The sequence below is a fragment of the Stegostoma tigrinum genome, chromosome 10 (genome assembly GCF_030684315.1).
Source record: "Stegostoma tigrinum isolate sSteTig4 chromosome 10, sSteTig4.hap1, whole genome shotgun sequence".
In the NCBI taxonomy this organism is placed as follows: Eukaryota; Metazoa; Chordata; class Chondrichthyes; order Orectolobiformes; family Stegostomatidae; genus Stegostoma; species Stegostoma tigrinum.
This window is the reverse complement of record NC_081363.1, coordinates 14,621,119-14,635,991: the sequence shown is the minus strand read 5'-3', so window position 1 is coordinate 14,635,991 and position 14,873 is coordinate 14,621,119. Positions and strand designations below refer to the sequence as shown.

Sequence of the window (14,873 nt, the reverse complement as noted above, 5' to 3'; positions counted from 1 at the left end):
GTCATTTGTTTATCTAGAGTGCTTGAAGTTTGATTCCTAACTCTTTCCAAACACTGTCCTAATTGTGTCTGTGCTGGAGACTTGAATAAACTCAAAATACTGTGCAGAACTAATCTGTGAAACAGCCTAACAACACCTATTCCTAACTATGAGACAACAAGGTGCAGAGCTGGATGAACACAGCAGGCCAAGCAACATCATAGGAGCTTCTGAAGAAGGGTCGAGGCCCAAAATGTCAGCTTTCCTGCTCCTATGATGATGCTTGGCCTGCTGTGCTCATCCAGCTCTACACCTTGTTATCTCAGATTCTCCAGCATCTCAGTTTCTACTGCCTCTGAACCCATTCCTAATTCTCTGTTTAAAAAAACTATTGTTACTACAAAACTTGTAAAAGTGACAATCAACCAAGCCTTTAAAGTATCACTAATAGAAGCTGTAAGCACTGAACGCCACTTCCTCCTGGGTACACATTGAGCTATTGACAATAGAGTCCAAAGGAAAAAAAAACTTATTATCACAATATAAAGCTGTAAATCATCTTGTCATTTCTGTCAACAAAGTAGTTCATACTTTTGAGAGTCTACATTTTCCAAAAATTGTTGTGCTGGTTTAGAATTATTAGAATAGTATTCAGCAACAACCTCATGTAATTCAATGCTTTTAAAATAAAAGAGATTATGTTTAAGAACAGAAGGCTAGCTGAAGCACACACTCTGTAACACCAAACAAGAAAAAAAAACCCAAAGAACTGTGGATTCTAGAAATCAGAAAAAAAGTCAGAAATTGCTGGAAAAACTCATCAGGTCTGGCAGCCACTGTGGAGAGAAAGCAGAATTAATGTTTTGTGTCCAGTGTCCTTTCTTCAAAACTCAGTAATACAATCTCAGTCCTGCTGAATATAGACCGAGCTGACCATGTAGCAAATGTTCAGCCCTGCACTAAATCATGTAGATGAGGTCAGAATGAAATTCAAGTGGTGCTTATCTGTGCTGGAAATGATCACAAATCACAAATCCCGGGCCTGCTTTCTTTGGGAAAACTTGGTCAGTATGGATGAGTGGGACTGAAGGGTGTGTTTCAATGCAAAATGACTCTATGACTCTTTGCCTAATGTCACAATTTAACCTTTAGCCTCATCTCAGAATGCAGTCATAGAACTTCCGGTTTATCAACCACCAACTGCTTCTCAATACACAGGCAGTAATTCACAACTTCTTAAATTGTGAACACCATCACAGATCGACATTGAATAAATCTTCTGTCATTGATCACATTACTAAAGTTGCTGTGAACAGTGTCACAGTAATCTAATTTTGATTCTTGTACCACTTGAAAACATACAAACATTGCTCTGACAATTTAGAAAATCAACTAACTGCTCAATTACATTCAGAGAAAATGGGAACTGCAGATGCTGGAGAATCCAAGATAATAAAATGTGAGGCTGGATGAACACAGCAGGCCAAGCAGCATCTCAGGAGCACAAAAGCTGATGTTTCGGGCCTAGACCCTTCATCAGATCTCTGATGAAGGGTCTAGGCCCGAAACGTCGGCTTTTGTGCTGCTGAGATGCTGCTTGGCCTGCTGTGTTCATCCAGCCTCACATTTTATTACATTGTTCAATTACATTACTGTCTTATAATCAATCCCAGGGATCCATTACTCTCCATATTATCATATCCTCATGCTAATCATGATACATATTACGCTGCAATTAAGACAATATCTAGCTTTGTGTAAGCTTCAATCGGTCTTGTATCTGCATTATCATTGAATATTATTAGCTCTCTTTAATTTTGTGAAATTACAAATTCTATTTAACAAAAAGATCTAATCCGCTCTTTCTTTTCTTTCACACTATTATGTTTATGTTTGTCTGCCTTTTTTTTTTAAACCAACACAACCTTTCCCATATCTCTCATTCACCCCAATAACATTCCATTTTTGGGAGATATAATCTAGGACTGCTCTTCAACATATAAAATAAAGTGTTATCATGCACCGCATATCCAAGATTCACAAGCACACTGAAAAGCTTGGCTCCTGCAACTTTTTTACCACTTCAACTGTCCACCCTCAATTCCATCCCAATGTTTGAGTTACACTCTGCTATAACTTACCCCAGTGGTATAACAGCTGCCAGGACCTGCCAGGCACCAAATTTTCATAATACATATGAAAGAACTGGTTCCTGTCCTCATGTAAAAACAAATCACCCGCTAGTACAACTGGAAACTCTTTCAGCTAATAATACCTATTCTTGAATGTATTGGTCATATTTCATTAATATGTTGGTATTATAGTTAGAATCTCAAACCATTTAAATTTTGCACCCTTATCCCAGTTTGGTTCCAGAAAACAGATTCAATGCCTCATTTTCACATTCCCCTCACCCTACGAGCATGCAAAAATCTAAATTCTATTTGTACGCAGCATACCTGCACTTCACTGGTACCCAAGTTCTTGATTTAAATTATGTTGGCTAAGCCTCATGAACGCAGATACAGGATTATTATGGAAAATGAATAATCTTCATTTCTCAGTTTTAACCAAGGTTTTGAACAAGGATTCGGTAACACATTAATCTTGCTGCCATATTTACTTCCAATTAGATATGGGAAATTTAGAAGTGGCATACCCAACGTGAACACACACAGACAACACGGCAAGCAAGAAAAGAACAGGACTGAGACTGGAAGGAAGTGCTGTTATAAGGCAGCAGTCCAAGAAATGTGAACATGAGCAGCCAATAGCAACCATACTTTCCAAGCAGTACATGATCTGTCATCTTCATTTATAACTATGATTTTTTTTTCTTCTCTGGTAAACTATCGAGTTATTCCAAGGTTGCACTGGCATAATTACATTCAATGATTTCCAGCTGAAACAACACTTACATTCATCCAGACCCAACTGGTAAGCAAGATTCTGCAGCCCTCGTACCTTCTCCATTAAGTTTGCGGTAGTAAGACTTCCCAACTCTGTGATAGCAAACACATGTAATTAGGGTATTATATAGAAATGATATCCAAACCCATATATTCGATTGATACTCAAAGAAGCAAGTAAGAGAAAGTGCAAATTTACAACTTCTGAACCAATGCAACTTTTCAAATATGCATGACATAAAATTTTAGCAGATCTGTAGACTGGGTTGTGGGCATGGTTGTTGACTTGCTCACTGAGCCGCTTTGTTTTCATTCAGATGTTTCATCACCATAGCACAGTGACAAAAGATCTGAACAAAAACAAGCCAGCTTGGCGAGCAAGTCAACAATCTCATGCATGACACATTTTTCGCTGCAGAACAAGAGAGATTCTGAAAAGAAAACTACACAAAACAAAGCAAACCACTCATTTCCATTTAGTTTTACGAGCTTCCTATACAAAACAATGTAATACTTCACAATTAGGAAAGAGATACCAGAATTGTGACAAGGATGTACGTAGAAAATTATTAATGCTCAGTCTTTAAAACAAAGTTTAGATGATATAACAAAACTTGCGTATTTAAGGAGGATTGAGAAATGGTGGCAAATTCTTCTCCTAATCTTTCCAGTTTACTTAACCAGGGATCAAAGAATTAGCCACTTGGTATGCTAATTGCAAAAGAACCAAATTGATTTATTAACCTTCCTCTCAAGTACATCTATGTTCTCATTCTAAAAATTAATGCTGACTACTAAATATCACTATCATACAATCACTCTTAAAATTTCAAATCCTGTCATTGTGAGGGTAATCCAACTCTCTCTTTATATGAACTTTTCCTTGTTTGTTTCTAAATTAACTGCTAGCTCTTTTGAAACATATTATGTCTCAGCACTAGTCATCCTTTGCAACTCCATAATGCACATTCTATGTTCTTTGTGTTTCTCTTTAGTATTCTTAATCATACTTGCACAATATATCTCCTTTATAAAAAGTGTTTAAGGGTATTCTAAGGTTCTAAAAGGTGCTATATAAATGTAACTTATTCCTTCTTCACAGCTCCCACCTATAGCATCTTAGGTTTGTATTGCCAAGGTTTCGTTGCTTTGAATAATTCTGCATTTTACAACAAATAATTAAGGCTGATAGTAAACACAGTAAATACCTTTCAGCATATCAATATCATCTTTTTCAAGTTCTGCCATCCATTTGGGTGGAGAGCTGGTAATAGGCTACAAAACAAAGATGGAAAAATGCAAAGACTGAATCTGTTTTACCGAATTGTATATTTTGCTTTGAGAGAATGGGTACACAGTGAATTAACACCGCCTTTTTGCCATACAGATTGATACTCTTGCCCTCATTGATACTCATACCCACCTGGAATAAACAGATGATAATAACGTTACTGTACGTATCATTGCGGGAGAATCAAGAGTTGAGAAAATACCGTTGTAGTGATTGGAATAAGGGCCAGGTGGAGCTCATTGACTATGAGAAGCTTGATTGGGGTTATTAACCTGGGCCAATCGGGGAGCCCTGGCTGACAGACATAAACAGGAGATTCAGAGACTCTCTCCATTCTAGGGACTGGTTGAGCTGGCTGGGCAGAGTCCATGTACTGTACACATATAAATAAGAGATGACTTGTGACAGGATACAGGCCCCTGAAGTAGTTCAATTGTCAAAGCTAATAGGAGGAAAGGGAGTGGAAGGTGTGTTACAGAGCTATTCAGTATGGACTGAGGAATGGTTAATGTACAGGAAATACTGAGTCAGCTTGAACTGGCCATTTTTTGGTTGATAGACTATAACTTAGCAGGGTATCAAAGGATCAGCACTAGAGCCTCAGCTACCGAGAACCTTTATCAGCAGTTTAGTTAAGAAGGGCAAGTGTATAGCATCTAAGTTTGCCAACGATACAAAGTTAGGCAGGAAAGTAGTCTGTCAGATGCAACGAGGCCTCCAAGGAGAATTTACTTGCCCATCCCTACACATTAGGTTTGTATTCAGCAGGCAGGGATGATGGTGGGGGTGTGGGTGTGGCAGCATGTACAGCATTACATAGATGTGCTGGATAGCAGATGGCAGTGTGAAAAGACAGTGAGAAAAATAGGAACAATGGGGACCATTTCATTTACAGGGATTCCCTTGTGTTGTATACTGGCCTCCTCCCGTACCCACCACCGCACCCCCCCCCCCCCACCTCACCACCCTCCCCCAAACCTTGGTATTTCATGTCAGACAGTAATATATTTTTAGACACCAAGGGAATGAAGAGACATGGGTATAACACAGGAAGGAGTAACTAAGCTCAGCCATGATCTTCCTGAATGGTGCAATATGTGCAACGAAATAGACTACTACTGCTCCTATTTCTTACAGTCTTGTGGCGTTATCTGTAGGTGGGTTTCAAATTGATATAAAAAGAGAATATATCCTATGCTATTCAATTAATGGGATTAATTTTAAAAGAAATTGTTTTTGACAAAGTTTCATTTCAATTGAATAAACAATTATGGAATTTTGCTCTAGAAACTAAAGACTCTGGAAAGACTGAGCTTTTATTGTTTGATTTGAGCCAAGCATTATATAAGGGTAGATCGAAAGAAACTTTTTCCCTTGGTAGAGGGATCAATGACCAGGGCAGTATAGATTTAAAGTAAAGGCAGGAGGTTTAGCAGGGATGTGCGGAAACCTTTTCTCCCCCCTAGAGGGCAGTGGGAATCCGGAACTCACTGCCTGTAAGGGTGATAGAGGCAAAAACCCTCATAACATAACTAATACTTAGATGTAAACTTTCCACGCTATAACTTACAACACTACGGGCCAAGTACTAGATGAGGTTGGAATAAAAAGCTATTTCTTTTTGACCAGCACAGACTCGAAAAGCCAAAAGACCTTTATCTGTCCTGCAGTCCTCTATGACTCCATAAACCATCTACAATTATGGAAATGACATTCCTTTTGTAATAACTTTAGCAGGCTTGTTTTTCCCCAACAGGAATTCTAATTTTGCACAAATTATTTACTATTTATGGAAGAATTTCTCAAATTTTTGGCCTGTATTAATATTGTGGAACATAATAATAATGGAAACTACAACATATCTAATAATTTATCAGGACAAAGATACTTACACTTTTGAAAGATGCTGCAAATTCTGCTACACCTGGCACTGAAAGATACAATGAGATTGTGTGATTTTTTTTAAAAATGGTATCTATGTGAAAGAGTCAGTGTTGAATTACTGAATAATGTTTCTCTTGGGTGACTTCATGGCAGATCCAGCACAGCAGACAGGCAGAAAATTGCTCTTTGCTCTGTCCTAATATTGTAGCCCAGAAACAGGGTATATCTTCAGAACCTTGTGAGTTTTTTTATGGTATCTCATATCAGCTATCTCACCTTGGAATTAAACCACCAAATTTGGAACAGTTTTTAACACACCAGGAACTGGATTTGGACATCACAAGTGTATTTCACATTGGAGTCTATCAACAAGATAAGACAGCAGGCTTTTTATCATCAATAGTCTAAGCTTAAATCTCTGCAAGAATACGGTACTATCTTATTCCACATTCTTTTTAGGAAGCGACACTTGAGAACAATGTACTTTATAGAGTGAGTTTATGTCCCACACATCCCCTATATTGCATAATACAAACATTCTGCTTGTACCAACCTTCCTTACTCTCATTAATGTCTATTAATTTTTAGAAATCTCTACTGTAACTTTGAGCAGTGCATGGCTCAATGGTTTGTACTGCTGCCTCACAGCACAAGTGACCTGGGTTCTATTCCACCCTCCAGCGACTATGTGTGCAGTTTGCACATTCTCCCCATGACTGCATGAGTTTCCTCTGGGGGCTCCAGTTTTCTCCCATAGTCCAAAGTCATACAGGTTAGGTGGATTTGCCATGGGAAAAATGAGGTTACAGGGATAGGATTAGGTGGTGGCTATGGGTGGGATGTTCTTTGGAAGGGTTGGTGTGGATTTGATGGACCGAATGGCCTGCTTCCATAATGTAGGGATTCTACGAGTTGCAACAATAAGAAACATCTTTTGCTACTGTGAGCTATACAGCCCACCAGTTGCCTATGGCTTTTTAGCCCATAGTTCTGCTGTAAAATGCAATACAAAAGTGGAATCCAATCCACACCCTGCATTATCCTGTGGGGTTTGTTTACTCACTGTGGACTCTCATGTGGCAGGCACTGCTCCCTCTGTGAAATGTTTGGTTTACTTCATTGGAAATGCACCATTTGCATCATGTGGTGTTAACGACATCTCATACTTTTAATCCACAAAAGGTATAATAGAGGATTTTCAAATCATCATAGAAATATCTTACTTTGCTCTGGCCATAAATCTGGTGAAGCTCTATCCAACTTCTCAAAGCTCAGCAAAGACTGCTCCAAATCTGCACCTGATGGCATTGAACCAAAATATTAGATAAGAGGCCAGAATGATTTAAATTATATATTTTACAAAAAAAAATGTTGTGGCTGAGTAGTAAGAACTAGCAGTAAGAAAATTTCGATGAAATTAATACATTCTAACTGTTACATGCAGTACTTGAATCTATACAATCCTTTCAGAACTCCATATCCAATTTTCAAAACTTCAGCATTGAATTTATGTAGGGAAGTCTTGAGTGCTGTAAACATAGGTTAACCCTTGAGGTACTGGCAAACAAATGAATTTCTGAGTCTTAGATAACAAAGTGTGGAGCTGGATGAACACAGCAGGCCAAGCAGCATCTCAGGAGTACAAAAGCTGATGTTTCGGGCCTAGACCCTTCATCAGAGAGGGGGATGGGGAGAGGGTTCTGAAATAAATAGGGAGAGAAGGGGAGGTGGACCGAAGATGGAGACAAAAGAAGATAGGTAGAGAGGAGTGTATAGGTGAGGAGGTAGGGAGGGGATAGGTCAGTCCAGGGAGGACGGACAGGTCAAGGAGGCGGGATGAGGTGGTAGGTAGGAAATGGAGGTGCGGCTTGAGGTGGGAGGAAGGGATGGGTGAGAGGAAGAACAGGTTAGGGAAGCGGAGACAGGTTGGGCTGGTTTTGGGATGCAGGTGGGGGGAGGGGTCGAGCTGGGCTGGTTTTGTGATGCAGTGGGGAGAGGGGAACACCCCAAACCCCACCTCTTCCTCCATTACATTGATGACTGTATCAGCGCCGCCGCTTGCTCCCCAGAGGAGCTCGAACAGTTCATCCATTTCACCAACACCTTCCACCCCAACCTCAAGTTCACCTGGGCCATCTTCAACACATCCCTCACCTTCCTGGACCTCTCGGTCTCCATCACAGGTAACCAGCTAGAAACTGATGTCCATTTCAAGCCCACTGACTCCCACAGGTACCTAGAATACACCTCCTCCCACCCACCCTCCTGCAAAAATTCCATTCCCTATTCCCTTTTCCTCCGCCTCCACCACATCTGCTCCCAGGATAAGGCATTCCACTCCTGCACATCCCAGATGACCACGATCTTCCAAGACCGCAACTTTCCCTCCACAGTGGTCGAGAACGCCCTTGACCGCGTCTCCCGCATTTCCCGCAACACATCCCCCACACCCCGCCCCCGCCACAACCACCCCCAGAGGATCCCCCTCGTTCTCACATACCACCCCACCAACCTCCAGATACAACGCATTATCCTCCAACACTTCCACCATCTACAATCCGACCCCACCACCCAAGCCATTTTTTCATCCCCACCCTTGTCTGCCTTCCAGAGACCACTCTCTCTGTGACTCCCTTGTCCGCTCCACACTCCCCTCCAACCCCACCACACCTGGCACCTTCCCCTGCAACCGCGTGCTCCCACACCTCCTCCCTCACCCCTATCCCAGGCCCCAAGATGACCTTCCATATCAAGCAGATGTTCATCCATATGAAGCAGATGTTCACCTGTGCATCTGCCAATGTGATATATTGTATCCACTGTACCTGGTGTGGGTCCTCTACATTGGGGAAACCAAGCGGAGGCTTGGGGACCGCTTTGCGCCTCCACTCGGTTCGCAACAAACAAATGCACTTCCCAGTCGCGAACCATTTTAACTCCCCCTCCCATTCCTCAGACGACATGTCCATCATGGGCCTCCTGCAGTGCCACAATGATGCCACCCGAAGGTTGCAAGAACAGCAACTCATATTCCGCTTGGGAACCCTGCAGCCCAATGGTATCAATGTGGGCTTCACAAGCTTCAAAATCTCCCCTTCCCCCACTGCATCCCAAAACCAGCCCAGTTCTACCCCTCCCCCCCACTGCATCACAAAACCACCCCAGCCTGTCTCCGCTTCCCAAACCTGTTCTTCCTCTCACCCATCCCTTCCTCCCACCTCAAGCCGCACCTCCATTTCCTACCTACCACCTCATCCCGCCTCCTTGACCTGTCCGTCCTCCCTGGACTGACCTATCCCCTCCCTACCTCCTCACCTATACTCTCCTCTCTACCTATCTTCTTTTCTCTCCCTATTTATTCCAGTTCCCTCTCCCCATCCCCCTCGGGTCTAGGCCCGAAACATCAGCTTTTGTACTCCTAAGATGCTACTTGGCCTGCTGTGTTCATCCAGCACCACACTTTGTTATCTTGGATTCTCCAGCATCTGCACTTCCCATTATCACTGATACAATTTCCGAGTCTTGCTTCCGAGTTTTTTATAACTATTTTTATAACTGAGAGGGGATACAGCATCACCTCTGCAGTGAGACAGAATAACAGAAACTGCCTCAGCAGTATTATACCCAATCAGTTTAACATACTAGCAAAGTGAGCACTACCAACTCAAGGATTTTAATTCAAAGTAATAAACTAGTATGGCTTCTTTTTAAACACACATGGTGACAGACTTCAGAAACTTGGTCCCTCACCACAAACCACCACATAACACCTAGTTACATAGTCAAAAGCCATTTTATGTTTAAATAAGCAGTTTCAATATTAAATGTTGATATAAAAGGATTACTAATGCATGGAAACAAGAACCTGTTTTGTTGCAATAATATACTAATCAATCAGCAAGTAAAAAGTCAAAGATCAATGGAAAATAGAACAGAAAAGGTCATTCAGCCACTTGAATATCTTTCACCATTGAATTAGAACTTGGCTTTAGTGTATCTTTATGTATCCTGCCTTCCTGCCTTAGCTCTAAATTGTTTAATGTGCATGCCTAGCAAAAAAATCTACCAATCTGAGCTTTGGAATTTTCAATTCACTTCCAATGAACAAGCTGTTTGGGAAGAGATTTCCATGGTCCTTTGTGTGAAGTTCTAAACATCACTCTTCATCTTCAAACAACTTTTACGTGGACCAGGTCTGCAGATATGAGTCAGTGTGCATTTGAAAAGTCTTGCAATGTATTGTACTATTAATGTTAGAAGCCTATATTTAGAATCTTCAGTAAATTATGGCTTATTTACTGGCAGTTTCCATTATACAGGTGAACATATAGCATCATTTTGATATTCATATCAACCGCATGGGCATTAGCGGCTGGCCACATTTCTTGTCTGTCCTTATTTGCCCTTTAGAAGATGGTGGTGAGCTGCCTTTTTGAACCAGTATAGTCTATGTGCTGTAGGTTGCTTGGGAAGTAATTTCAGGATTTTGGCCCAGCAATAGTAAAGGAATAACAATATTTCTCCCAGTCAAGATAGTGAGTGACTTGCCAGGAAACTTGCAGATGGTAGAGTTCCCACGTATCTGTTTCCTTTGTCCTTCTAGACGAAAGGGGTCATGGGTTCGGAAGGTGCTGTCTAAGGATCTTTGGTGACTTTCTGCAGCGTATCTTGTAGGCAGTACATACTGCTACGACCAAGCATCCATGGTGAATGGCATGGATGCTTGTGGATGTGGTGCCAATCAAGTTGGCTGCTTCTGTCCTGGACAGTATCAAGTTTATTGAGTGTTGATGGAGCTCCACCTACTCATGCAAGGGCAGAGTATTCCAACACACTCCTGACTGGTGCTTTGTAAATGGTGGACAGGCTATGCGGGGGGGTCAGGGGAGTTATCCACAGCAGTATTTCTAGCCTCTGACCTGCTCTTGTAGCCACTGTGTTTATGTCACAAGTCCAGTTGAGTTTCTGGTCAATAGTGACCCCCAGAATGTTGACAGTGGATATTTCAGTGATTCATTGAATGTCAAGGGGCATTGCTAATATTGAGTTTTATTGAATATGGTCATTGCCTGGCATTTATGCAAAGTCATAGAAGTCTACAGCATGAAACAGGCCCTTCAGCCCAACCTATCCATTCGGCACAGTTATTACTTGTCACTTGTCAGCCCAAGCCTGGATGTTGTCCAGATCTTGTTGCATTTGAACATGCACTGCTTCAGTATCTGAGGATTCGTGAATAATGCCAAATATAATGCAATCATTGGCGAACATCCCCACCACTTCTTAAATTATGAAGAAGAGAAGGTCATTCATGAAGCAGCTGAAGATAGTTGGGCCTGGGATAACACCCTGAGGAATTCCTGCCAAGATATTCTAGAGCTGAGATGACTGACATCCAATAACCGAGACTCTTGCATTTCCCACACCTCATCCCTCACACCCCACCCCTGCAATAACCGCCTAAAGAGAATCCCCCTAGTCTTCACGTAACACTGTACCAACTTCCGCATACAACGCATCATCCTCCGACACTTACACCATCTACAATCCGACCCCACTACCAAAGATATTTTTCCATCCCCACCCTTGTCTGCCTTCCAGAGTGACCACTCTCTCCGGGACTCCCTTGTCCGCTTCACACTCCCCTCCAACCCCACCACACCCGGCACTTTCTCCTGCAACCACAGAAAGTGCTACACTTGCGCCCACACCTCCTGCCTCACCCCCATCCCAGGCCCCAAGATGACTTTCCACATCGAGCAGATGTTCAGGTGAACATCTGCCTATGTGGTATACTGCATCCGCTGTATCCGTTGTGGCTTCCTCTACATTGGGGAAACCAAGCAGAGACTTGGGGACCACTTTTCAGAACCTCTACACTTGGTTCACAATTAACAACTGCACCTCCCAATCGCGAACCATTTCAACTCCCCCTCCCATTCCTTAGACATGTCCATCCTGGGCCTCCTGCAGTGCCATAATGATGCCACCCGAAGGTTGCAGGAACAGCAACTCATATTCCGCTTGGGAACCCTGCAGTCTAATGGTATCGATGTGGATTTCACAAGCTTCAAAATCTCCCCTCCCCCCACTGTATCCCAAAACCAGCCCAGCTTGTCCCCACCTCCCTAACCTGTTCTTCCTCTCACCTATCCCGTCCTCCCACCTCAAGCCACACCTCCATTTCCTACCTACTAACCTCATCCCGCCTCCTTGACCTGTCCATCCTCCCCGGACTGACCTATCCCCTCCCTACCTATACTCTCCTCTCCACCTATCTTCTCCTCTATCCATCTTCGGTCCGCCTCCCCCATCTCCCTATTTATTTCAGAATTCCCTCCCCATACCCTTTTTCTGATGAAGGGTCTAGGCCCGAAACGTCAGCTTTTGTGCTCCTAAGATGCTGCTTGGCCTGCTGTGTTTATCCAGCTCCACACTTTGTTATCTCGGATTCTCCAGCATCTGCAGTTCCCATTATCTCTGACCAGAATCATCTTCCTGTGTTGTGGAGATGGCGGTGTTGGACTGGGTTGGACAAGGTTAGAAAGGTCAGACCTTACCTTCCTATGCGCCAGGTGTAACACTAGCCACTGGAGAGTTTGTCCCCAATACCCATTGACTCCAGTTTTGCCAGGACCTCTTGATGCCACACTCAGTCGAATGCAGCCTTGACATCAATGGCTATCACACTCATGTTACCTGTTTTACAATCTCTAATAGCCATGCACTATTGCAGGAGAGTCAAGTAAATGAATCTTGCTTATCAAGGTCAATAAAACAATTAACTGCATAGTGTAAACAGTAGATTACAAATTGGACAAGTTAAATGATCAAACCTTATAGTGCACTGGTCAAACTGCATCTTGAATTCTGCATTCAGTTCTGATTGGCAAGAAATAACAGACAGTAACAAGTCCTGGAAGCTACATAGAGAAGCGTCACAAGCTATGCTCCAGAATCAAAAGACAGAAGCTTGGAGAAAATGGACATTTTAGCACTGATGGAAGATATCCAAGGATTGATTTAATAGAGGCATATAAAGCGGCGTTGAAAAAGTTAAGTAAATATTGAGTCGTTATGTAATTGAATCAAACTGGTCAGTTCAAAAAATTAAGAAACAATATAAATTCAATGGTTTAATTTTAAAGTGATGCAGTTACAGAGTGACCTGGAACAAAATTGCTGGAGAAACTCAGCAGGTCTGCAGCATCTCCTAAGAGAGTTAGAATAGTAATATTGAGTCCAAACTATTCTTTGGAACTGGCTTCACATACACAAATCTTTGAAGACATTTTTTAAAACAGCCTTGCCAAACAGGCACCAGAGCAAGAAAATCATGATCTTTATAAATTATTGGTAAGATTTCAGTTGGAAACATTCCACAGCGTCCACTCTGACAACCACACATTTTAGGTAGGCTTTCAAACCCTTACAAAAGGGGATTTTATATTTATTCATTCATGGGTTGTAGGGCATTCAAGAGTCAACCATTTGGTTTAGAGTCTCATTTAAGCGAGACCAATTAGGATTGTAGATATCCATCTCTAATGCCATTAGTAAACCAAATGGGATTTTGTAACAATTGGTAGTGGTTGCATAGTCACCATTGGCTAGATTTCTTTTTATTAAATTCAAAATTTGCCCTCCACCATTGTGGGATTTGAACCAATGTCGAAAGAATACTATCCTGAGGTTCCAGATTATTAGGCAGTATCATTGACATTGTTCTCTCTAAACAGAGAAGGTTGAGTGTCCAATTCACATAACATTTGATAAAGAAAATAGGAGAAATTATTTTCATCAGCAAGCAAAATACTTGGTAAAAATGGCTGGCTGGGATGTTATGGTATCAGAGGATCAAAAATTTTGTTTACACAGCAACTTGACATAGGGCATTTCAGATAATGTCAAGGAGTGGAGAAACTAGTTCAATTGAATCGGTAAAATAGAGAAAACATTTTCACAGGCATGGGGAAAGAGGACGGGACTGTGATGAGTTGGCTAACTCTTTTATATAGGCACGACAGACCGACAATGCAGTAATGACACTATGTTCTCAAAACTCGCTAACACTATGTTTCAAAATGGCTTCAAGACAACAGAGAACTTCAATTTCATCAAAAAGTTACTGAGCAAAGTACAAGACTGTGTGGGCAAAAAAAAAACCTGGAACGATTCAAAACAAAAGTAATTTAGATGCTAAAGCAGGAAGTGTGGATTAGAGTGGCAACAGAATACCCCTGGATTAAAAACTAAGCTCACGCATTGGTGGTAATGCTTAGGGTGTGTTACAAATAGACCTGTCAAATTCTGACAACATTCTGAATGTGAGTTTGCTCACTGAGCTGGAAGGTCAGTTTTCAGACGTTTCGTCACCATTCTAGGTAATATCATCAGTGAGCCTCCGACGGAAGTGCTGGTGTTATGTCTCGCTTTCTATTTATCTGGTTAGGTTTCCTTGGGTTGGTGATGTCATTTCCTGTTCTTTTTCTCAAAAAGAACAGGAAATGACATCACCAACCCAAGGAAACCTAACCAGATAAATAGAAAGCGGGACATAACACCAGCGCTTCGTCGGAGGCTCACTGATGATGTTACCTAGAATGGTGACGAAACGTCTGAAAACTGACCTTCCAGCTCAGCGAGCAAACTCACATCCAGAACCTCAACCTGAGCTACAAATCTTCTCAAAACTCACTCTGACAACATTGTAGTTTAAGTTTCACAGTAAGACCTTTACTCTAACATAACTAATGGGGCAGGGGAATAAGATGAATTAAACCTAAATTTAAATCTAGTTTTACCCAGTC

General features: G+C 41.8%; 1 protein-coding gene across 4 annotated transcripts in view; it reads right to left on the bottom strand.

Annotated features, from left to right (window-relative positions):
• Window positions 1–14,873, bottom strand: part of lin52 (lin-52 DREAM MuvB core complex component) — an 83,029-nt gene that overhangs the window by 65,183 nt on the left and 2,973 nt on the right. For 3 of the 4 annotated variants that reach the window (XM_048538438.2, XM_048538440.2, XM_059649031.1), the window contains exons 2-5: window positions 7,287–7,361; window positions 6,072–6,109; window positions 4,097–4,163; window positions 2,898–2,981 (exon numbers count right to left, since the gene is read on the bottom strand). In XM_048538438.2, coding sequence (XP_048394395.1) covers window positions 2,898–2,981; window positions 4,097–4,163; window positions 6,072–6,109; window positions 7,287–7,361 — 264 coding nt within the window. Of the gene's footprint in view, window positions 1–2,897; window positions 2,982–4,096; window positions 4,164–6,071; window positions 6,110–7,286; window positions 7,362–14,404; window positions 14,465–14,873 lie in introns of those variants that run through there. The other variant, XM_059649032.1, reaches the window with a different exon arrangement.